This window comes from Pteropus medius, unplaced genomic scaffold, assembly GCF_902729225.1.
Source record: "Pteropus medius unplaced genomic scaffold, Ma_sr-lr_union100, whole genome shotgun sequence".
NCBI classification, from domain to species: domain Eukaryota; kingdom Metazoa; phylum Chordata; class Mammalia; order Chiroptera; family Pteropodidae; genus Pteropus; species Pteropus medius.
In genome coordinates, this window is record NW_024347867.1 from 5762586 (window position 1) to 5788506 (window position 25921).

The window sequence follows — 25921 nt, forward strand, 5'->3', positions numbered from 1 at the left end:
GGCTACCCCTTCTGTTTAGAAGGGCTGTTAGTCTCTCCTGATTTACCCAGAAATTTTTACACAATCTTCAAGACCCAAGATAACATCACTACCTCAGGAAGCCAACCTGGACTCATTTAGCCAAAGTAAATAGTTCTTCCAATATATTATAGAACTCATTGCGCTAGAATAAATTATTAATTGGAGTCTGTTTTATCTTCTAGAAGGAGGTATGCTACTTGAGGGCAGAGGCCAGATGGCGCTCATTCATCTTTAAAGTCACAATGATGGTAACTCAATAATAGTCTTTTGTTTCATCTTGGCCCCAAAACAAGAATTTCCCCGTCTGCAAACTTTAACCCTTCTCAAACTATAAGGGGAAGATAAGAAGTCTCGTGTGTGTGTCTGTGTGTGTGTGTGTGCGTGCGTGCGCGCGCACGCGCTCGCGCCAGAATAAGGGTGAGAGTAAGGTAAAACCCATCACGTTCACATACCAAGAACTTCACGCACCTTAATTTCAGTGCTCGCAGTCAGTCTACAAAATAGGCATTGTAATCCCAGTTGCACAGATAGAGAAACTGACCTTCCCACACAGTCACAGCTAGTAAACGCCCTGGATTAAAACTCAAGCACCTGCCTCCAGAAATCTTACTCCCAGCCTCTCTGCCGTGCTTCCTCAACATTCTATAATGAATTTTTTTCAAATAACTGATGCTTCACATCAGTGAATTCGTTTCCATTTTATTAATGTCTGGCTTCAGGGATTACACCACCACATCACTTACCCACTGCGAAAAATAACCCACCCTTAAAAAGAATCGGCATGTGCCCGATTTTCTAATTCACATCTTTCAGTTTAGGTACCGTCTACCTTTTGTGTTCACACATGCTTCCTTTCTTACTTTTAGTGGGAATAAATTTTACTCATTTTACTAAACTGCATGGAATATAGACTCGTTCTTTCTATTTTCACTTTAATTTTTCCTCATACAGAGTGAAAAAGTACATTATATCCGAGGGGGTGGATTACAATAGCGTGTGTCTTAATTAAAAGAAAAAAATGAAAGGCCCTGCTCCACCCCCGCCCCGCCCCCGGCCCTCCTTCCGGAGCACGAAGTCTTCGGAGGCTGCGGCGAGCCCCTGGCTGAGCGCTGCCGGCGCGGATCGGCGATGCCAGGGCTGGGCTGAGCAGTCTCCGCTCTTCCGCTTGTCCTCTCGTCCCAGGTGGAGTCCAGGTCAAGAACTTGGACCCGCGAGCAGCGGCACCGGAGCCCGCGCACTGCGCATGGACGCGGCAGGGGAGCCCGAGGCCCCAAGCTCACCTGGAGGTGACCGAGAGAGGCGCGGCCGACGCGCCTGGGTGGTTTGGGCCCAGTGTCTTTATTCACGATTGAATTAGCTTTAGCTTGGTTTGTTTGTTTCCGAGACATTCGTGGGGCCTGAAGGTGGCGTTCGGCTCCGCGTTTCTTTCCTCTCTGGAAGAGGTTGAAGTTCGAGAATTGGAGTGGTGTAGTCTCTATAATGACTTTCTTCTCTAGCTCTGGTTTTAAGTACTGTGTGTTTTAGAATGTATTCAGATAAGTATGCCGTTAGACAACGGAAAGCCTTACGTTTCGAGCTCCCGCTGTTGTTGCTCCCTTTTTAACTTTCAGTTCTCTTCCTCATCTGTTCCAAAATTTTTACATTCTTAACACTTCCTCATGTTGCACAGATTTTCCCCCCTGTACTGCTATGACAAATTCTGAAAAGTAGAGCAAACTAAACATTTTTTTCTTACTTAAATTTCTTTTTTGCTCCAAACCATTTAATTTGAAAATGGCCGATAGATTTGCTGGATGTTTGAGACTGAGTAATTGACCTGATGTCTTTAAGTTAAATGAAAATTTAGCCCTGGGGATAAGGATTAAATTAATGGATGCAAAAGACCAGAAATTTGTGTAAAAAATATATTGATTTACGGATTTGTGAGACTCGTCTTTCCAGGAGCATACTATTGTATTAATTTGCCAATTGAATGCTGTAGTTTGTTTTCTTCTACTTCACTCAGCTTCAATACTGTCCTCCTATGCTTAATAAACTGCTAACATGACATCCTGGAAAAGTCATTAGTTCATATAGCAGACGAAGCTGGTAACGAGAAATTAAATTATACCCTTTGGAGACCACCATGTTCCCTCATTCTTCTTGAAGGAATTTATTAAAGCTGAAAGAAGTAGGCCTTATAGTGGAGACAAAACAGATCAGATTGTTTGATAAATTCTGCACTGAAATTCTAGTATGTAAATGAAAGTGATATGTTTTCAAAACCACAGTGATGTACAAGGATTGTCACATTTGATTACGTTATATGAAAATAGCTTTCAGTTCATCAGATATTAACTTCAGAGTGCATCGTCTGTGCACAGAAGTGACATTTGTGTACTTTGATCAGTAGTTCCAATTACATGCTTGTAATAGTAGTATGTTTGCATTTTAGGTGATGATCCTCCAGAGAGTGCAGGAAAGACACCCAACTGGCTTTCGAGAGAACAGCTTTTTGTAGTGATATCGGCAGCGTCCATTAATTTATGTTCTATGATGTACTATTCTATCCTTGGACCCTTTTTCCCCAAGGAGGTAAGACATTTTTATATCCTTGTGAATTCTTAATTTTTAAAAAGCCTTTTGAATTATTTCATTTTACAATATGTAAAATATAAAGATATGAATATAGTAAAGGCGATGTATAGAACATCAGCAAACTGAAGACTTCTTACAAAATATTTGATACCAGAGAAAGAAAATCTAGTCAGAAAGAACATCATCTTAGGAGGTAGTTCATCTAAATATAATTGATTTTCCAAGGATTACTTTGCTTATCATGTAGTTTGATTAATATTTACTTGGTTTCTGCAAGTGGGAAAAAAAAGTCCACACTGAATAACTGAGATTTTAATGGTATTGCAAAAGGGTTGTGTTAAGACAGTAACTCTGTTTCCTGGAGTTTGGGTTTATTGCTATTTTGAATTAGGAAGCCATGATTCACTAAAATCCTTTTTCTGACTTGAATTTCTTGTGGAATCTAGAAGCAATGTTGGTGCCAAGGAGGAATTCTGCTTAATATTGACTGGTTCTTTCTAATCATAGACTTTTATATAGTGTTAGGGTCTATAGATAATGGCACAGACTCAAAGGGAATAACCCCTAGAGAATTGACCTGGAATCTGGAGGTCGATAGGATATAGTGTGAAAAGAATGATACTGGCTTGGCTGAATATAATATGACCATGTGTTTTATACTTCACGTTCTTTGCCAAAGCCTCAACTTAGTCAGTGCACTGGCCCTTCTCAGCCCTCTACCTGCTTTGATGAAAGTCTGTGTGCCACAAAAGACGATAAAAATTGTTCTCCGCTGAAGAACAATACGGCTCTATACTCATACAATGCTGTTTAGTTTTCAGTGTACTTTTCTACACATTTATCCCAGTTGGTCTCTGCAGCTACTCCATAAGATAGGCATAGTAATGAGAATCTCATCATGTTGCAAATGAAGAAGCCAACTCAGAAGTTAAGTGACTAGTGCAATCCAGTTCTGTTGACTGAATGAGGATAGGGGGTTAAGGACTTCTCACTCTAGAGTATGCTAGGCTTTGGATGCTAGGGAAGAAAAAAAAAGATCAGGAAAATGTCCCTCTCTTGTCTGTCATCCTTTAAGAAAAGGATAACCAAAATGTTATGAGACTCTAGAGGAAGGAATGGTGGGGGTGGGGAGTGTTGGGGAGGGAAGGAGAAGAAGGACTGGTACAGAAAGGGACTTCACAGAATAAATCTAAGGTGGATCTTGAGAAACAGTCTTCCCCAAGGTGACCATCAAAGGCAGTGGTGTTCTAGGAAACAGCTTGAGATAGTCATAAGATTAGCAAAGTAAATAACTTGTTCTTGGAGAGTAGCAGACAAGCAGTGTGGCCTGGGCCTGGGCCTGGGCCTGGGGTGGAGTGAACTTTCAAAGGAGCTGGAGGACCTGGGGAGGCAGGTTGGAGCTAGAATGCAAGAGTCCTTACATGCATGGCAGAGATTTATTCAAGGAGAAGTCATCAGAGGTGTTTGAGCAAGACAGAGTAGCTGTCTTTTCCTAATGTGAAGCAGGATCCGTGTTCCAAAAGTATCCACCTGCTACTGTGGTATATAGTTCTAGGACATCTTAAGTCACCATTCTGTGTCCATAGTGAATGTGAGAACATGCACTAGATGGAAACTGTCAAGGCCGCAGTGATTGTGTAAACTTTGCCAGTCTGTGTCTTCATTGATAAAATGGGGCCAGCTAAAAATACATCCCTTATTTCATTGTTGTTAGCTAACATGTAAAACAGCACTTAATGGAGATTCTGGCACATAGCGAGGACCCAATAAATGTTAGTTGCTGTAACCCTTATGTATTTTCTGCCAGATTCTAGAATTATATACTTAGATCTCTTAAGCCAAGAACATGAATACTATAACTTGACTAATCAATGTTCTTCTACATCTTAATTGACTCTTTTGATAACACCTTCCCTTTGAGGCACCTGTTCTAGTTTGCTAGGGTTGTCATAAAGTACCACACACTGGGTGGCTTAAACAGCAGAAATTTGATATCTCGCAATTCTAAAGGCTGGATGGATCAAGGTGGCAGCAGTGTTGGTTCCCTCTGAGGGCTGTGAGGAAAGGATCAATTCCAGGCCTCCCTCCTTGGCTTGTAGGTAGCTGAGTGCTTCCTCTGTCTCTTCATGTGGTTTTCCCTCTACGCATGTCTCTGAGTCCAAATTGCCCCTTTTTATAAAGGTGCAATTATTTTGGATTAGAGCCAACATGCTGACCTAATTTTAACTTGATTACCTCTGTAAAGGCTCTATCTCCAAATAAGGTCACATTCTGAGGTGCTGGGAGTTAGGACTGCAACATATGAAGTTTGAGGAACAAAATTCAACTCATAACGCTACTTGACCTTTGTGTAATAGAAAAGTCAACTTCATGTTTTGGCGTATATATAGCACAACTTTTTGCTAGGATGCCATTAACGTTATCTCTTATAATGAGATCTCTCTTGTCTCCATACCATTATCTCATGTGGTTAATAGCAATAGAAGGGGAATGGCTAATTCTGAATCCCATAGAATTATGGACTTAAATCCTGCCCAAGTTACTACATGACTATAGTATTGTAGGTTCAATGTCTCTACTGCTGCCACCAGATACTTAAGGACTGAATTTTAGGGGGGGACTTTTTAGAGTAAGGGGGCTCTTCCTAAAGTTTACCTGAGAATAATAGAGTCTCTGGTTTCCTGTGGTGTTATGAGAAATATAGGGTTTATTTAAAGAGACATAGTCTGACATGAAAAGAACATTTTTGAAAAAGGCAAAGATTGAGTGATGATGATAACTTTACATGTACAGCAACAATGTAAAATTTTATCTTAAATTGTGGTTAGGGAGAAAAGGTGAAGAAATGTGATTATGGCTGTTGTAGAGAATGGATTTTGAGGGGTGTAGGAGTGTGTGTGCTTGCACATGCATTTCTGTATTAAGAGTAAAGTTATTTGCAAAATAGCTGAAGCGCTGGTGAAAGGATGATTCTAAATCGGATCTTCCAACCATCAATATTCACTGCTGGCTCCCGGTACAATGCCTGGCACGTGCTCAATAAATGACCATTGTCTGCCTGAGAAGACAGAGAATTGTGTAGTTCAGGTTTACACTTCCTAGTGTACCAAGTTGCCAATCCTATCTTAAAGAAATTAAACTGATTTTAACTCCTTGAAATGGCTATAGCTAGAATGTGATGCAAGGACCTACATTTCCAGGGTCTAAAAATGTTTTTCAGACCTTCTGTCTGTTTTTGTACATGAATTCAGTTGTACATCACCACTAATAGTAGCATTCAGAGTTCAAAAGAAGTAGGTTTAAAATAAATACCCTATTGTCTGTGGCAACTTTAGGAACACACTGATAGAATAGGCAGTCAACATTAAGAGGTACAGTTGATGGATGATATACTCCTCTTAAGTGTTTTAGGAGAACATAGAATGCTGGGGGAGGCATCTTTTATCTGTGTTGATGTCAGGAAAGAAAAATTTGGCTTCTTTAAACTGTCAGGTGGTTGGTACTAATATTAGAAACAGAGAACTGGACTGAATGGGCCTTGGCATGACTCATGCCAACATCAAGTAGCTTCCTGTTCTGGAGTTTTTTGACCAGCAGAGTGTTTTTTGTTTTTAGTAGAGTTCAATCCTATAACTAAATGTGATACTGAGTAAGAAAACTCTTCCTCCTGGGGGTTTTTTCTTTACTCTTACACTACTACCATACTCACAACACTGACACCAGCTGTGTGGAGTTTTTTACCCCACACCAAGCCATTCTCTGTATCACCAGCTCCCCTCTAGCAAATGAGGGTGGTGGGCTGAAGATTCCAGGCTTCTAATCATGGTTTGGTCTTTCTGGTGGCCAGCTCCCATCCAGGAGCCCACCCAGAATCACTTAATTAGAACAAAAGACATTCCTATTGCCCAGGAAATTTCAAGGGACTTAGGAGCTCAGTGTCAGGAACCAGAGTCAAAAACCAAATATTAGAACAGAAGATGCTCCCATTGTTCTTATCAATTACAAGGGTTTTAGAAGCTCTGTGCCAGGAACCGGGGGCAGAGGCCAATACATTTCCTGTTATCTCACAGATATCATAAAGGAGGCATGTCAAGATCAGCAGCTTGCTCGGTTTCATGGGTGAAGTAGAGCTCAAATTTCCTCAGCCAAGACTTCGTGCTTTTATTTATACTCTTAGACTCTCTAATTCTGACTTTTTGCCAGCTAAAGCTATCGTTTTTTTTTTTTTTTTTTTTTTGATGGGGGCTTTATTGAAGTATAATTAATATACAAAATATTCCACACATTTAATACATCCATCTTACTGAGTTTGGTTTGGACATATGCATATATACTTGTGACATCATCACCACAATGAAGATACTAAACATAGTATCCATCACCTACAAAAATTCTCTTGTTCTTTTTGTGAGATTTCTTTTTCTTTTTCTTTATCCTTTTCTTCCTCTCTTTTTGAGATAACAACACAACATGAGCCCATCTTTTTAACGGAAACTTTTACACCCAATGAGCAATAATTCTCCACTTTCCCCTCCCTGAAGCACCTGATAAACACCATTTTATTTTCTGCTTCTGAATTTGACTATTTTGGATACATCATATAACTGGAGTTATGTAGTATTTTTTATTCTGTGTCTGGCTTATTTCACTTAGCATAATTTCCTCAAGGTTCATCCATGTTATTGCAAATGCTAAGGTTTTCTTTTTAAAAAAATGAGTATTATTCCACTGTATACATAGACCACATTTTCTTTATCCATCCATCTGTCAATAGGTAGATATCTAGTTGTTTCTATACCTTAGCTATTGTGAATAATGCTGCAGTGAACACGGGGCTGCATATCTCTTTGAGACAGTGCTTGTAATTCTCTTGTATATATACTCAGAAGAGGGTTTGCTGGTAGTTCTATTTTTAATGTTCTGAAAACTCTTCTGTTTTCCATAGTGGTTACAACATTCTAGATTCCTACCAAATATATTCCAGTTTCTTCACATCCTCACCAACACTTATTTTTTTTTTTTTCAGTAATAGCCATTCTAACAGGTATTAGATGATACCTTATTGTGATTTCAATCTGCATTTTCCTGATGGTTAGTGACCTCGAGCACCTTTTCATATACCTAGTGCCTATTTGTATGTCTTCTTTGAAGAAATGTTTATTCAAGTCCTTTGCCCACTTTTTAATCAGGTTCTTTGTGGTTTTTTTGTTGTTGTCATTGTTACTGAATTGTAGGAGATTCTTATATTTTGGATATTAACCTCTTATCTAATTGATGATTTGCAGATATTTTCTCCCACTCTATAGGTTGTCTTTTCACTCTGTTGGTTTTTTCTTTTACTTTAAAGAAGCTTTTTGGTAGTCTCATTTTTCTACTTTTGGTTTTATTTTGAGTTGATTTTGTGAATGGTATAAGATAGGGGCCCAATTCAATCCTTTCTTATATGGATATCCAGTTTTCCCAATACCATTTCCTAAAGAGACTATCTTTTCCCTATCATGTGTCCTTGGCACTCTTGTAGAAGATCAGTTGACCATATGAACATGGGTTTATATCTGGGCTCTCTTCTGTTCCACTGATCTGTCTGTCTGTCTTTATGCTGGGCCCATACTGTTTTAATTATTACAGTTTTATAATTCGCTTTTGAAATCAGAAACTGTGATACCTCCAACTTTGTTCTTCTTTCTCAAGATCATAAAGCTAATAATTTTTTTAACACAGTGGAACCATCAATTTTATTAGACTTAGGTATAACCACATACAAAACAACAGTTATATTTTGAAAATATAACAATTCTTTACAAGCATGATGAGTAAATTATTTCCATGTCAAGGGTTAAGTTTTAGTATAGTTTCCCTTACTTCCCCACCATGTTCATTTTAGAATAATAATTTTTAAGATTGCTCCACAGATAAAGGTTGCAAGAAGACAGTGCTCTGATCTAATAGCTTCATTTTTCCATGTAGATGCTAATTTGTCTTTCAAACTCTGTTTCTTTTTCAATTTCTTTAAAGGCTGAAAAGAAAGGAGCCAGTGATACAGTTATTGGTATGATCTTTGGATGTTACTCTTTGTTTGTATTGCTGGCATCTTTGGTATTTGGAAAATATGTAAGTATTAAAGTTCATATGTACATTTTAATTTTTAAAAATTACATAATGAGTTATTCTAATTTATTAGTCTAGAATTTCCATTGATACTGAAATAACCATCATTATATTTTATGAATTGTGCCACTGTTGACAGTTCCATTCTTAGGGTAGATTGATTATTAATTTTTTTTTATGTTTGTAAGAAACGTATGTTTTTATTCTATTAAGAAATTATTATTATATTAACTGCTCGTATCTTTTCCATATCATGTATTTCCTAATACAGTGGATTTGTTTATATCAATGTAGACTTGTAGCGATGATCAATTTACCACTCTTCTTTGACATTTATTATAGCTTGTACGTATTGGAGCAAAATTTATGTTTGTAGCAGGAGTGTTTGTCTCAGGAGGAGTTACAGTTCTCTTTGGGTAAGTCATGTTCTGATATGTTTGGAAGCTTCAGTTTAAAATGTTAATGGATTCCTTATATTAGTCAGTATCACTGATTGTCTGTTTAGTGCTAGGCATGTGACTAATGGTGAAGAGTGTTGGGTGATATAGAAAACAGGACAAATCTTAAGAGCCTTTAGGGGATCACTAATAAGCTGGCTACTGAATCTGTTCATTCGGACTCTTGTGACTATGAGTGATAGAAGTTTAACTCACTTTTCTGAGTAACAGAAACGTTTTGGCTTAAGCAAGAAAGTGAATTTCTTACCTAGAGAATCAGCTGAAGAACATCAGGATACATGTGTTAAGATAGTGTCATCAGAAGTTCCTGGTTTTGTTTTCCTCTGCTTTGTTCTTGGATAAACTCTCCCCTTGAGGGAGCAAGATGGCCCTTAGCAGCTCCTGTAGGAAGAAAATGCCACTTTCATTATAGTTTCTAGTAAAGTCACAGAACGGAGAGCCCCACTGGCCTGATCTTTGTGGAAGACCCTGTCCCTGTATCAAGGTCACTGTAGCCCAGGAGAAGAGAATGCTCTGATTGGTCATGTGCTCACTTCTGAGCTTGGCAGCAGAATGGCTCCCTCCACTGCTCTTTCAAGAAACAGGGAAAATAAGTGCCAGAGGCAAAATAACTATGAACATTCTTAAGCATAGAGTCCTTAAACCAATAGCGTAGTGGCAAATAGTATGGAAGAGCTTACACAAGTTCTTGAGGCACATAGTGGAATGCTAAGAGTTTGGTAAGACTGTGATGAAGTAAGCTCAAGAAAACCTTCATATTGAATTGTTTTTAAAATGTTTCTTTTTTGAGTGTGTGTGGGGTCTTCTATTTCCTGCATTCACTCTTTTTTTTTGAAGGTTTGAGCCCCACCATGGCGTGGGGTCGGCGGGGGGAGCTGGAACTAAGCAATCTTCTCTATAGGTTGTTAGAGTAATTCCACATATTGCAAAAGGCCTTCTAAGTATTATCATTTATCAATTATGTCAGCAGAAAAGGGCAACTAAGCTCTTATTATGATTCAAATTATCAGAAAAAGAGAGATAATTTTCTTCTACTCAATGTATAACAAAGCAACTTTTTAAAAAATTCATATTCTAAAGATATTTATTTTAATAACTGTGAGTGAGGTACTTCTTGTTTCAGTGACTACAGTTAAAAAGTAAAAAAATTAAAACCAACTTTGCATTTGAGAATTGTCTTATTCTCTTTTAGTGTATTGGACCAAGTTCCAGAAGGACTGATATTTGTTGCTATGTGTTTTCTAGTGAGAGTGGCAGATGCAATAAGCTTTGCTGCAGCAATAACTGCATCTGTTGCTATCCTTACAAAGACTTTTCCAAATAATGTGGCCACAGTATTGGTATGTATTTCATAATTTTTTTCTATTTTCTTTTTAATGTCAGCTAAAATATTTGTTTTACCTTCCAAGTCAAAGCTGGGGTCCATTCTACTAACCCTGCTCTTTTCTAGTCTGTGTTTGTAACCTTTAACCTTTATGCTCAAACAGAAACCTAAGTGAGACTAATGGTATAATTATTGACAGCTTGTTGCTGAATTTGTACTTTGGGCATAGAATCCCCCAAATGGGCAGTTTGACAAGTAAATGCGGTCCAAGCCAAATACTCTTTATACCACTGTTTTTTTTAAAAAAAAACCCTCCCTAGTAGTATTTTGCTGTCTCTCTGTAGCCTAGATGCCTGGATTGGGGCTTGGCTGCCTGAAGTGCTCCTAAGGCTTTAGAAAAGAGTTATCTTTAATGACCAAACACTGTTTTTATACTAGAGTCCTTCCTCGACTTTTCCCAGATTCATGGAGGGGATCTTTGAGATCATCTGGAAGTCCATAACTGCTTCTGTGCTGTCAGTTTATGTAGTGCACTCTTCTTTTGCTATAAAAGCCCTTCTGTAAGGGCTTACAGTTCTGTAAAGTGACTTGGACCCATCAGAGCCTCTTTTAAAAAGGCCGGAGGGCGAGTTCTGGGCCCTGCACACAGTGTGAAGGGGTGGGGCAAACCGGGGAGCAAAGCCCCATCCAAACGGGCAACTCTGTTCCAGAAGGAGATTCCCACGTAGAACATGAACCCAGGGTGGACAGACCTTCTGAGTTTTTACCCAGACCCTGGTAGAATGTATTGATGTACATTCTTATGTATTGCCTAGGTGCCTAGACATGTGGTATTAGTGACATACCAGATTCCTGTCCCAGCTTTTGGCTACTGCCTCCTTGACCCCAGGCAGGCTTTCCCATAGCTCTTTCTTTGGACCCATGCATCCTTGAAGGAACTTCTGGACAGCCCACCAAATGTCACCTCAGAGCATATAATTGTCATCTAGACCTCAGGTCTAATCAGCTTAGTATCAAGCACTCCCTCATTTATCCAACTAATACTATAGTCTGAAAGTTGTGACCATCAAATAAACTATTCGCAATGTAGGTAGGTATCTTCCCACTTTTTATTAAGCCTATTTATAGCTTGGTAGGCACATTTTAGGTTATATAGCCATTTGGTATGCAGTGGTGGCCATTGTGACAGGTATACGTTTTACATTTCCCGGAAATATATTTCTCAAAAAGGAAATCAGAAGATTATTCCGTTGACATGCTTTGTAAACAAAGTTTTGTGGCTATACGTGTTTGGAGCGTACATATGCTGTCCAGTTCACCATTGTGTATTAAGGCTTTGAGAAATTCTGTAGTAGAAATACTTTATTTAATGTTCCACAACTGAATTTGACTATGGAACCACTTTTTAACTCTTAAAGAACTAGTGTTCTGTGGAACACTCTGGAAAGTGCTACTCAAGAAATATCTATTATGATGATCAGTACTATAATACAATAGTTCATTGGATTTTCTGAATTGCAGCCAAAAGATAACAAAGTTAACATGATAGTTAATCTGGATGATTTTATCATGATTAAATGTAGAATTCCTATATTCTTTATGAAACATTCAGAGTTATTATTGGACTACTTTTGTATCTTCTGTGAAGGCTGAGGATACAAGGCTGTAAGTCATAGGTCTCTGTTTAAAGCCCCTAAACTAGATTGATTTAAAATTGCGTAATTTCTGTAAGAGTTCTGTAATAGTAAACTATTTTTTCCAAAGTGCTATTTTATTTTAATTTTAACAAAAAGAATTTTATATGCTACAAAATTCAAAAGTTACAAAAAGAAATATAGGATATAGTGAATACGTTCCATATGTTACAGTTCCTCACCCTTCATAGACACACCTGTTGTCCAGGCACCTAGTCTAGCATCACTCTCTCAGAGAAGGCAACAGATATTATAGGTTTCTTCCAGAGTGATTCCATGTATTTATGTACATACATGTACACACACACACACACACACACACACACACACACACACACACACACACTGAGAGAGAGGATGATTCCCTCCCTCTATTTTATTCACACTAATGGTAGTATAGTCTACAAACTGTTCAGAATCTTGCTGATTATGCTAACAATGAAATCATCTTGGAGATCTTTCTGTACCTGTACATGAAAAGTTTCTTACTCTGCTTCTCTTTGTACTTCACTAGTTTATTTAACTTGATGAATATTTAGATTGTTTACATCTTTTGCTATGGCAAATAGTGCAACAGACATAAACTTATACATATACCATGTCACATCTTTATGGCTATACCTTGTCACATCATTGTGGATTTGTAATTTTATCTCCCAGAAGTGGCATTCTTGGTCAGAGAATGTGTACATTTGTAATAATTGATCAGCCAGATCGCTCTCCAGTGTTCACTCACCAGCAATGTACGAGTGTGCTTCTTTCTTCATATCCTTGGCAGCATAGAGAGTTTGATAGGTGATAGGTAAACATAGGTCTCTTGTGCTTTAAATGTTAATTTCTTTTAAAAGTGACAGCGGGCTTCTTTTTTACATAACTAAGAGCTTTGTATTTAAATTTATTTGTCAACAGTCTATTTATAGCATTTGCCCATTTTCCTATTAGGTACTTCATTTTTTTTTCTCATTAATTAGTAGTACCTCTCTTGAGGACCTATTTGAGAAATTAGTCCTTTGTCAGTATTTTCCCTCTATTCTTCATTTGTCTTTTGTTGTTTTGCCATGCATAGTTTTTCCTATTTTCACATAAGCGTATTAATCTTTTTGAGTCTTCGTGTCATAATTAGAAAACCTTTCTAACTGTAAAGATTAAAAAACAAAACAAAAAAAGCCTCCCACATTTAATTTTTCTAGTACTTTTATGATTTCAATATGTATGTTTAAATTTTGGATCCATCTTGGGCTTGTGTGTGTGTGTGTGTGTGTGTGTGTGTGTGTGTGTGTGTAGATAGAAATTGTGAGATAGATTTTTTTTCAGATAGTGCCCATTAAATATTTGTTAATTTTTCAAACACGATGTATTAACTCAATTTTTTTTCCCCCATTTTTAGGGAAGTCTTGAGACTTTTTCCGGACTGGGACTAGTGCTAGGACCTCCTATAGGTGGCTTCTTGTATCAATCCTTTGGCTATGAGGTGCCTTTTATTCTTCTGGGATGCATAATTTTGCTGACGGTACCACTCAATATGTGTATTTTACCCGACTATGGTAAGACTACATTTATTACTCATTGTGAAAACCTTAGGCTATATAAGATGGGGGAGCAATGTCACACTTTCCTTCCCAGTGGTCTTTGCAGCTAGCTGTCTGTGCAATACAGCCCAGGTGCAGGGACACAGGCCACAGTAATGGGAGTCATCCTGGCCTCAAAGCTTCATGCCCTGTAGGAGTTAACTTATCCTGTAACAAAGCCATGGGCACAGCTGCCAAGGTCTCCACGAGGAACATACTGGGTACAAGTCTGCACACTCAGGGAAGCACAAATACCTCACGAGGTATTTATTTATTGTTTGGTTATAGTTCCTTCTTTACGGATGAAATTTGCCAGGCAAGGGTCATCTTTTTTATGAGCAAGCTTATCTAGTAACATAGTTGGCGTTTTACCTTTATCAAATTACTAGGAGAACAAGGCTAGAGAATTAGCTGGAGAGGAGAGAGCTAAAGAATGTTGCTAGAGAGGCACCACCACCCTGAAACACACAGTGATGCCTGTCCTCTTTCTTCACCAATAACACCTTAACAAGGATGGTTCTGTATTCCAGCATGCTGGGCTGTGCTCAGACTTGGTTCACAGATGAACACTTGACTGATAACTAAGAAACTGATGCCAGCTCAGATTCTCATACCACAGGGGAAAGAGTTTTGTTAACCCTTTACCACAATGTAGAAGAAAAAAAAAGACTTTGCTTACTAATTAATGGTAGGACATGGTATGATTAGATGCTGCACTGACCCCAGCATCTCTTATTCCTTGAGTCCCAGCCTGCTCTCCTCATTTTCTCCCCTTAATCTCACCTCTTGATATCTTTTTCAGCCCCCTCTAATCGCCACCAGCCTAGTTGCTTGGTACTTATTTCTCTTCATTCCTGTTACTCCTCAATTAAAATTTCCCTGCATATTCATTGAACTTAGCAAAGTCCCAGCTAGCTATATTATTATGAACAAAATGGTTTGACAAACTTGAAATTTATGTACAGAAGGATCCTATAGTTAGATTGAGTGGAAAAAAAAACAGGTGCAAAAAAACCTCTTAAGATTATTAATGTAAGACTGTAAATATAGATTTGGGTGTTGCCATCAAGGAGTTTTCAAAATTATTGTTTTAGGAGAGCTTATAGATAGAAGCTAGAAAATTAAATCAGTTATTTTGATAATATTTGCAGAATTTTTGTTCTACTCCATTTATTTACTTCCTTCTAGACCCATGGACAATGTGGCTTTAGCTTCAGTGGCTAAGTTAGCTTTGGTCCCTTCCTCTCTCTCATCCTTTATATCTGCTCTCTAAGTCCCCTCTTCTGTACTGCTTGAAAGAAATATTTCTAAAACACAGTAATGGACATGTTAGTCCTCTTATGAAAACCTCTAAATCTATGAAACGTGAACTTTATCCAGAAAGCCATTAGGAGCTGTTGTTAGATCTCAGCAGGAGGGTCACATGAGCTGGAATATTTCCCCCTCCCACTCTACCTAACTCTTACGCATCCTTCAAAAATTAATTTATATTACCTCTTTTGGGAAGTTTTTCTGAACCTTCTCCATCATTGGACTAAACGCTGAGTAAGTGGAACTGCAGTGCTCAGTATTTTTCCTTCCCCCCACACTCGAAGGGTACCCCACTTCTTTCCTCATTTCCCCATCGCTACCAGTAGTTTCCTTTGGCAGGCATTATCAAGCAGGGAGTCATCCCTCTCTAAGAAGAATATGTCAGAATTGGAGGGAGCAGAGAGAGTACTGGAGTGGCTTGGAAAAGCCTCCTAGGTGATTCTGACATGTTTCTCTAAGCAGATATTACCCTAAGTTTTCATTACCTGAGTTTCTTCAACAGCTTAATTAGATTCATGTGTTTGTTTTCACGGACATTCAAATATGTTATCTTGGTAACCCTTTTCACACTTTGGTTTTAGAGAAGGGGACCATTTATACCATAATAGCTTGTCTTATACCATAAATGCATAATACCTTTTATATGCACAAGAAATGTAACAGATTAAAGTTGATCTTTTATAATTTATACCTTAAAGATGACTAATAAACATCTTTAACATGCAGTTTAAAATCCACACGTCTCCTTGCGGCACTACCACACTCAGCCACACGATGGTGCTTGTCATCTTTCTAAGTCTGACTACAAGCTGTCCTGGTAGTTGAGCATCCTGGGCTGTGCTCAGATTTGGTTCAATATTAAATATTTGGTTGACAGTTAAGACACTAACACCACAGTTTACTTTATGACTCATATCCTGACAAAGTCTATATGTAGCACTTAAAATGGTTGGATAGTTGAACCATTCTTTGTGCTGTTTTGTACTTTGTCCATACTGTATCATTATTCAACAAGAATTTTTTCAGTAATGAACCGCAGTGGATGATATTGGAGAAATGAGGATAAACGAGTGCTGATCGTGGCTCTCAAAGAGCTTCCTGATCCAAACTTAGCCAACATCACCTCAGGCCTGGATCACTGCAACTTCCTCCTAAGTGGTCCTCCGTTTCCCTTCTCCACGTGGCTACAGAGAGGTCGCCTTAAACCACAGATCTGATTTATCTAATTTTCACTCCTCGTTTGAAATCTCTAGTGATTTCTCAGGCTTCTTAGCATATTTTACAAAGTTCTGCACAATCTTATCCCTACATTTTTCTGCAGTATGATCTCCCCCTGACTCTGTAGACGTGCCCTGCCCCAATCTCTGTCCTCTAACTTTGCTTCTCTTCTTTCATTTTCTCAAGCACAGAATAGTTCTTCCTTACTTCTGAGTCTTGGATGTGCCATTCCTGGAATAATATGCCTGGATTATTCTTTCCTTCTTTGCTTACTCGTCTCAAACTCCTTTAGGCACCAACTTTTTTTTTTTTTAAAGGAAATCCTCTCAAATGCTCCAATAGGTACTATCCTAGCCCAATACCTCTTAGTTCTCTTCACTTCTTATTGTAACTCCTCTGTGAGGACAGGCTCTTTGCCTTTGTCTGCCCAGCATTTTGCATGGTACCTGGCTCAGCAAAGATTTTTTTCAGCAAATTAATTGGAAGATGGGAAAGCCACCAAACAATAGGAAACAATGTAAAACGAAATGTAGTTTAGGTGCTGAAATATATGGTATAGACTTGAAGTGCAGCAGGAAACCAGAGAAAGGTACAATTTGTGTAATAATTAGGGACATAGCCAGACCTTACAGAGTGAATAGAGTTGGAAGAATTAGAAGGGGAAAAAGAAAGGAGTCATAAAATATGACTGGAGGCTTGAGAACAACCATGCCTGTTGCTGGCAACAGTGAAGAAGTTGGGGGAATGGTGGGAAGGAAGGTTAGCACTCAACTGACGTTAAATGCTAAATGTAATTTACACATGATTCAGTAGCACCTCTACATTCACTGTTTTCTTTGCTGGCAGGAAACAATTGTCTGTTTTTTCTTTTTTCTTTTTGATTAACTCAAATTCTTCTTCAGCACATACACATTGTTCCTTGATAAAGCTTCTGGCTTTTCCCATGCACTAAATTAAATTTTACATATTCTCTATGCTATCTGGGGGAAAGCCTCACTTGCTGCTAGGTTATAACCTATAACCCTTTCTTCTCCTCACACCCAGATTCTAGTTGATTCTTTTTGAATTTGAGACATTATTTTTGAGAAAACCAAATGCGGCCTCTAGGTTTGAGTAACTTCTATGCAAATATAGATAATATACAATTTTAGGCAAACTCAGAGGTACAGTTATTTTATTCCTAGGTAAAGATGGCCTTATCAGTTTTACTTTTCAAAATAGGTTAAATTATAAAGTTAAATGATTTAAATTACTTCAATTTTTTTCTTCATTTTACCCCGAAGAGTCTGATCCAGGTGAACACTCGTTCTGGAAGCTCATCACTTTACCCAAGGTCGCTCTCATAGCCTTTGTCATCAACTCACTCAGTTCGTGTTTAGGCTTCCTTGATCCTACCCTGTCTCTCTTTGTTTTGGAGAAGGTAAGTAGCCTGATTGCCAAAGGGCTCTGCATTGTAGAAGGTGGACACAGATACTTGCTCTCGGGCCCTGCTTTGTGGAAAGTTCTCTGAGTGGCTGCGAGGAGGAGGCGGAGTGATAATTGTACAGTGAGGTAGCCTGTACCTTCGTCTGTGATATCCCTGTAATGAGGGGTTTGATTCAGTGTAAGTCAAAGAAACCTTTTACTATGTGGCCCCAACATTGAACTCCAGTCATCATAGGCTGAGCTCGAGTCATGATAGGTCTAGCTTACATATCATCTTACCTGTTTAACAAGGATGGTTTTCCTCTGTTCATTTGAATTCCAGTGAGGAACTTGGGGTACTCAGTGGCTCGTTTAATGTGAGGTGTCCTACTTCTCTAACAGATCCCCTTTGAGTCCACTTAATTCATAGGCTAATGCATATGCGTGAATGACTATAGACTATATTAATCAGGTATGGAGAGAGGAACCAAGAGCCACTCCATTTTTTTTAGTGCTGGAAAATAAATAATGAATTCTGGAAGGTTGATATCATAGAAATTTATTCTTAGATGTTCTTGAAAAAGATTATTAATAATGCAATAGAATATATTACTAAGTCTGGTAGTTAATTATATTGGAGAATTAATATATGTCTATAAAGGCAGAAATCTATCAATTGCAGCCCACAATGACTTTGTGTTAGGCACTAGAATTCAAAAAGCACAGTTACCAGAAACACAGCCCTTTCAAGTCATTACAGACAGTGTTGGGTACGTGAACTACCCAAAAAGATAAACTTGGAGACTGTAGTTTTAATGTGTGGCACTAGGTTTAGAGAAGAACAGAATATCATTATTCTCTTAGCATTAAAATGCTTAAGCAGTAAGCATCCAGGACGTAACACATGAGAAAAATACGTTATGGTGACACATTCCATACACATCAACAGTGTGTCTCTTGAATGGTCATTTTTTTCTGTCCATAAGGAGTTGTGTCTAAATGATGGAAAAAATTTGTAACCATTCTCTAGTAAACCCAAGTTGCTCATGTCTATCTTATAAGAAATCTTTAGAAATGTATTTTCCTATATTTCTATCCATTTTTTTTTATCCTTTTGTCCTTCTGATTTCTTATTAGTTGTTTGAATTGGCAGTTTGCTGTCCAGTCATTGGTTGCCCAGCCTTTTAGGGTGAGAATCAGAAAATCTAGGGCTAGGTTCCAAGAACCTCTTTTAACAAGTTCTCCAGGTAATTTTTATGCACACAAATGTTTGCAAAGTACCAGTTTACATGTCAAAAGCTGTAATTCATAAAAGCAAAATTATGTTAAGTGCTACAAAGTGAAAAATCGAAGACTTCTGACCTCCAGTTGGGTTGTTTCCCTTCATAGAGAAAAAGTAATCCATTTACAAAAGTAAGTCAAAAATTAGGAAAGGTGCTCAATGTTATTAGTAGACTCATGGTAAATAACAAGAGCTGAAGAAATAGTAGACAAAAGGTATTTATTTTAAAAATGACTTAACCATGTAACTTTGATCCAAGATTTCTTTCACAGTTTCATTTACCAGCTGGATATGTGGGACTCGTATTCCTGGGTTTGGCCTTGTCCTACGCCATTTCTTCACCTCTCTTTGGTCTACTAAGTGATAAAATGCCAGTATGTACACATAATTTATATTTAAGAATTGCTTTTGTATGTTTAGACCAGTGGTTTTCCATCTGTACCTCTAGAACTCCAGAGGTCCATTGATTAGAATTGACATATTTTTTTTTTTATTTTAGCTTTATTAGAATTGACTTTTTTTTTTTTTCATTTCAGCTTTAATTGACAAAATTGTCAGATATTTAAAGTGTACAGTACCATGTCCATCACCTCACCTACTTATCTTTTTTGGGGGAGGGAGTAAGAACATTTAAGTTCTAATATATTCATTTTTTTTCAAGCTGATGGAGAGGTTCCACTGTGAGGTTCCAGTGACTTCCAACCTGCCATCACCCTGAACATATTTACTTTTAATTGCTTCCTTGGGAAAAGAGGAATCTTATGTTAAAACTTAAAAACCTACTGGATCAAACGTTCTAAAGGAAAAAGATTCCTTGATGCAAAATTATGGATTGATTTTAATAATTAGGGCAGAATCCCAGAGGTAGTTAGGACTTGATCAGATTGAGAGGAGATAATTCAGTTTTTCTGTGGGAGTGAAAGGATTGACCACATCATGTGAATTGGTTATCCCGTAGCCATCCTGACAGAACAGCCCTTCTATTCTCCTTTAACTAGGTCTAAGCCATTAGTCCAGATGACTAATACATAGAATGAGTACTGTCAACCAAGATTCAGGCTTCTATGGCTTTAGCACTTATTTTTTGCATTTCCCCTCTGAAGATTTGAATATATTTTTATCAAGACCTAAATTATGTGGAGATGACGAAGTAATCCAGGTGACAAAAAGCAAATGTCTTAAATAGTATTTGGAACTGGGTTTTAAGACGTAGTCTTATATAACTGAGCCACTATGGTACACTTATCATTTTTAGCCTGCATTCAAGTCGTTTATAAGGAATAATGTTATTGGGTACTTTTTTCGATAATGTGAGTTTTCTAGCTGTTTTACCTACTAAGGAGTTCCTTTCAGTGACTGCTTTTTAATAGCATTATATTTGAAATAGTCCATCTTTTGCAAAATCTGAAGTCCACTGCCTTTCTAAGGAAGCCTTGCCTTTTGTACATTCCCTGTCTCGGGGTATGTTGTCCCAGCTTTTACATTTACCATCAACCTTTTTCTCTTAAATGTAAAATTTTGTTTTATTCAGTATATTTAGTGTTTTTTTTTTGTTTGTTTTTTGTTTTAATTCTTTGATTATGGAGGGTTCTAAGAGTTTCTTTGGTCTCTTTCTTTACCAGCATCTAAGGAAATGGTTTCTGGTTTTTGGAAACTTAATCACAGCAGGGTGCTACATGCTGTTAGGACCTGTCCCAGTCTTGCACATTAAAAGGTAATTTTTTTACTTCTGTATTTTTAGCTGAAAAACATTAGGAATTATTATTTTTTTTTAATTTTGGTATAATGCTGATATGGCTTAGTATTTCGAGCCTATTATGGAAATAATTACTTTGACTTAAGACTATATTGAATTGTTTTAGACCGACAGTATTTTACCTTACTAGAAGCTAGCAGTGGTACAAGCAAACAGGAATGCATAAGATCTTGGAAGTTAAGTGTCAAATGAGAAATATGTTTATTCTCCCTTTGTGTTTCCATTGCACACTTGCTTGTATTTTATTTTTAAAACAGAATTTGTTGCCACCTGCCTTTAGTTGATAGTTCTTAGAATATATTTTTGTTTTTGTACTCCTACTCCTTAAGGCAGGGGCCAAATCTTTTATTTTTTTTCCTATATCATTCTTAGCATATAGTAACTGTTCATTAAAGCTTGTTTAATATAATATAAAGTGAGCCTCTTAGACTTTTTCAGGTACTTCTGGGATAAAGCATGATATGGAATGAGCAAGGATTTCAGAGTCCTTCAGATTTGGGGTTATATCCTGGCTTTGCCATTTACAAGATATGTGAACTTGGGCAAATCATTTAATCTCCAAAGCCTTAGTTTTTTTAATCTACAAAAAAGTCAATAATAGTACTGTTGAAATAACTTTCTAGACCCAAGAAGACGTTCCTGCCTGGGGTGCCATGTCAGCAAACCGAAGCTTAGATAACTTTTGTGTCACAATAAGTGCAGTCTATCTAGTCAGCCAATCCCCAAACGCCAAACTAACTCTGGGCCTTCTCACCCCGAACGGGGTTGACTGTAGACCTAGCCAATCAGATTTTTTCCTTTTTCCTCTTCTTTGTTCTTTATTCTTTATCCTATGAAAGTTTCCTGCCTTCCGCCCTATTTTGCAGTTCTCCAAAAGGAGATTGTCCACTTCACAAAGTGTTAAATAAAGTTTGTTTTTTATTACCTAAATTGTCTTCTTTAAATCATTTTGGAAAAGTACTTATATCACAGGGATGCTGCAAGAATTCGATGGAGTAATGGATGTTGAGTAACTGGTACAGTGCCCGACACAGTACAAATATTAGTTTCCTGTCATTTTACCACTTTCTTTCTATGCCATTTTTCAGTCAATTGAATTGCAAAGTCGAACAGTTGAAGAAACAAAGTTAACATTGGTATTATCACCAGTTTTGAAAAGATTAGTTTTGTACGGTGATAAGAAGGCTAATTGACTCTAGGTGCATGTTACATGTGACCAAAGACATTGAGATATAGAATGAATTGACTCCCGGTCCTCCCCGTCCCTCCCCCTGCCCCCTGCAAATATAAGGAGCTAAATAAAGGATGTTGTCACTGAATGAAATGGAATCAGATGCAAAGAAGGATGAGATTAGTCCTGGAATCTATGAAAGGAACTTCTCTGGGATCCTATGTGCCGTCTTTAGCATGAAGCTTTGTGTCATTTAAAATGCTATTTTTTTTTTCCTTCAAAACTCTTTTGCAGTCAGCTTTGGCTGCTGGTACTGATATTAGTCGTGAATGGCATCTCTTCTGGAATGAGTGTAATTCCAACTTTCCCGGAGATTCTCAGTTGTGCATAGTAAGTTATTTCCATTGCTTGAAGAGCTGTATTTTGAATGGCAGTGAGCATCACAGGCTTTCTTGAATTTCTCAATTTTGTAGGATGTTCAATATTTTTTCACAATACTAAATTGTCATGATTTCATGTCACACACTATTGTAATATAAGTAGTATATGCAATAATACGATGATGTCAATGATAATATATACTAATATTAATATAATAATAGGTAAAATGGGTTGTGGATAGAGGTTTAGTGGTTTATGCCTCTGTACAGATATACTTTTAAAAAGACAAAGCAAAACGGAAAAGCCTCAGCATTGTTCCTTTCTTATGGAGGAGATCCATGCAGAAACATAGAGTGGCCAGGTAAAGTGATTCTAGTTCCAGTGGCGGTGGGGGGGGATTTTGCCACACTACCAAGCTGTCTCTCACACCAGATGGATGTCCTACAATACAACTCAATTCTGACACTGGCAACACAGAGATACCATCAAATTACACAGTTTAAGAGCTCAATCTCATAAGACTGCCCTTAATTTAGATGCCAATCATAAGTCCAGGTTGTCACCTATACTCCTGACTGACTGGCTGTATATCAAAGGCTCCCATGACCCCCTCCTTGGGTTTGATTGATTTGCTAGAGCAGCTCAGTGAACTTAGGAAACCAGTTTACTCACTAGATTATGGTTTATTAAGAAGGATAATAAAGGGTACGAATGAACAGCCAGATGAAGAGATAAGACAGGGTGCAGCCCTGAACAAAGGAGCTTCTGTCCTTGTGGAGTTTGGGGCCCTGCATGGTGACACATGCAAGTGTTCTGGTTCACCAAGCAGGAAGCTCTCTGAACCCCGTCCTTGTGGGTTTTTCTGGAGACTTCATTATATAGGCATGGTTGATTAGATCATTGTCCACTGGTAATTGATTTAACCTCCAGTCTCTCTCCTAGGACACGGGCAGTGTGTGTGTGTGGAGGGGTGGGGTGTGGGATGTGTGACTGAAAGTTTCAATCCTCTAATCACATGAGTGGCTCTCCAACCCACATCTTTAAGATGTTTTTCAAAGGTCACCTCATTAATACAACAAAAGACTTATTATTTTCATCAGGAAATTCTAAGGGTTTTAGGAGCTCCTTGCCAAAAATGGCAAATATATATTTCTTATAAATCACAATAGCACACCAGACATTTGTTACTTGGCCATCAGTCTTTTGTTTAGTAGGCATGGTGAAGAACACAAAGTGAACTTAAGGGAGTTCATTTCTCGCTGATCTTCAAGGAGAATATTGGAAATTAGGCTGTATAAATTCAGCAGCCCTCACAGGAGTAAGGAGCTGCCTCTGTATTTTCTAAAAGTTGCCCATTGTTCTCTTTACATGTCGATCTCATTTTAAAAAGTTCTTTATTAATTATATATTTCGCAGAGCATTTAGTGCGAATGGATCATGATTCTTAATATCGTATCATATATGCACCAAAATTATTTTTAGAAAACCATGAGATTAACATTAGTATTAAATTCTTCAAATTAGATTAGCTTTTTATCTCAGAAATAGAGTGTTCTTGCTGTTAGTTTTGTCCAGATTATCCTTGGTTTGCTTTAATTTATCTGTCATGCACAATTCTTTCATGCAGATTTCCCTTTTAACACAGATACAATCTTGTCTCTCTGCAGTGAAAATGGGTTTGAAGAAGGATTAAGTACATCGGCACTCGTGTCAGGTCTCTTTAGTGCAATGTGGTCAGTTGGGTGAGTCGCCATAAATTCCATCCACACATGAAAGATGGAAAATACTATCCCTATTATACAATGAAAAAATTGAGACACTGAGACAAATGAGTTGCATGAAGGCACATAATTCATTTTGGGTGGAACCAGTGTTTTAACTCCCCCTCTGACTCCAAGATCATTGGTTGTACCAGCAGTTTTGATATTTAATCAAAATGGCCCCATATACTTTGTCCTATAAAAATGATATTTTTAAGTTCCTTCATCAGGAGGGGATCTCAGTTTTTAAAATTTATTCATTTGTTTATTTCTCACTTTCTACTATACCAGAGGGATAACGAGGCTGGCAATGTAGATATCATCAGTAAATATATACTGAATTATCATTTTTAATGCAAATACTGAGAAGAGTAGAGAGAACAAAGATTCTTCTGAATTCCTGTCATCCTTTTTTATTTTCCTATAAGGCACCAACTTTTCAGAAGCAGTTATAATTTTACAATTGATAAAAAGCATCATCATTATCAGGTAGAATTATTTTCTTATACCCAATGCTATGTCCGGGAATTGCTTTTTTTCTTTAGCACTTTTTTCTTTAGTTTCAATTTAATGAAGATCTATGACTAGGGGATCATGCAGCCTTTAAAAAGAAACTTTTTTTTTTTTTGCACTTCCTAATACAGTTTTTTTTTTCTTTTCATTAGTGCTTTTATAGGACCAACGCTGGGTGGATTTCTGTATGAGAAAATTGGTTTCGAATGGGCAGCGGCTATACAAGGTCTGTGGGCTCTGACAAGTGTGAGTAATCAGCCTTTTATTTTCATATTTTTTTACATTTGTGGAGAAACATGACTTGGAAATTGACATTGACCAGTACCTTTAATTGTGTTTAAGGGATTAGCGATGGGCTTGTTTTATCTATTGGAGTACTCAAGGAGAAGAAGGTATGGACAACTCTTGAGCTTTTTTCTTCCTTTAAAACTTGGCCTGTGGGAATGAAAAAGAAGGACCACTTTACCTTTCTTCTTCCAGTCAGCAGATTTCTGGGCGCTCTGAGCCTCAGGATTTGATAGACACATTTAAGGAGGTAGCTGGGTACTGAGTTTTTTAATGTGAGAAATTTTGAGGTTCTTTTTTCTTTTCTTCAATGTAGATCGAAAATTCAAAAGAATCTTGGCACAGAGGAGGAACAAACTGCTCTCTTGCCTGATGAAATCTAACCTCAAGAATCTTGGACTGATATAGGATTGGGAGACGATGCTCCTGGCCTTGAATATTAAAGCTGGAAAGTTTGAAAAGTTTTCTTAATTTTGTGCACAGAACTTCACGAGCCCCACAGCAACATTCTTGGAAGTGTCCATGTGTTTTTGGGTGATCTGTGTGGGGCTGTACTTACTGTCGTTCTGCAAAGCTGGCTTGCTGAACCAGCCATATTTGAAGCATTAAGTATGAGAAGAGTAGTTGAAAATCAGCACAGGTTTGTGTTTTTAGGTGACCAAACTGAGCCTTGAAGATATTATTGACTCCAGGACTCCTGTTTCCTCTGTTTACTTTTTATTCTGAATGTACTGATTCTGTGCATGTACCTTTTTATATTAACAAGGAAAGAAATTATATGCTTAAGGGAAGCTTAAGGAAAGTTGATATGGTTATAATATAAAGATAATATAAAGATGACTCATATGTAGAACAATGACTATGAAATCAGTTTTTAAAAGATATGCATTATCTGTATCTGAGATTTTTGTTCTCGTTCAAAGGCAAAATTCCTGTCTACCATGCAAAAACTAACATTTCCTGACCCATGGCTCTTCTGAAAATTTTGTTTGTATGAAAAGTATATGAATAACATTACTTGAGACTTTTATTTTTGTAACATACTTTCAATTATGATCTGGATTAATAAATAATACTTGGCATAACATTA

The 25921-nt window shown here is 37.6% G+C and overlaps 1 protein-coding gene across 1 annotated transcript; it reads left to right on the top strand.

The window, feature by feature from the left end:
• The first annotated feature begins 1095 nt into the window (after nt 1–1095).
• SLC18B1 (solute carrier family 18 member B1) lies at nt 1096–25921 on the top strand. Its single transcript, XM_039879042.1, has 14 exons — nt 1096–1307; nt 2456–2595; nt 8614–8709; nt 9049–9122; nt 10357–10504; nt 13570–13726; nt 17563–17699; nt 19238–19339; nt 20588–20679; nt 22187–22282; nt 23941–24015; nt 24699–24792; nt 24889–24938; nt 25148–25921. The coding sequence occupies exons 1-14, from the start codon at nt 1265–1267 to the stop codon at nt 25212–25214; spliced, it is 1371 nt and encodes a 456-aa protein (XP_039734976.1). The 5' UTR covers nt 1096–1264; the 3' UTR covers nt 25215–25921.

Coding starts and splice junctions, on each gene's coding strand:
- SLC18B1 (XM_039879042.1), top strand. CDS start 1,265: ATGGACGCGGCAGGGGAGCCCGAGGCCCCAAGCTCACCTGGAG. Junction 22,283..23,940: donor GAGATTCTCAGTTGTGCATA/GTAAGTTATTTC, acceptor GTCTCTCTGCAG/TGAAAATGGGTTTGAAGAAG. Junction 24,939..25,147: donor GAGTACTCAAGGAGAAGAAG/GTATGGACAACT, acceptor TCTTCAATGTAG/ATCGAAAATTCAAAAGAATC.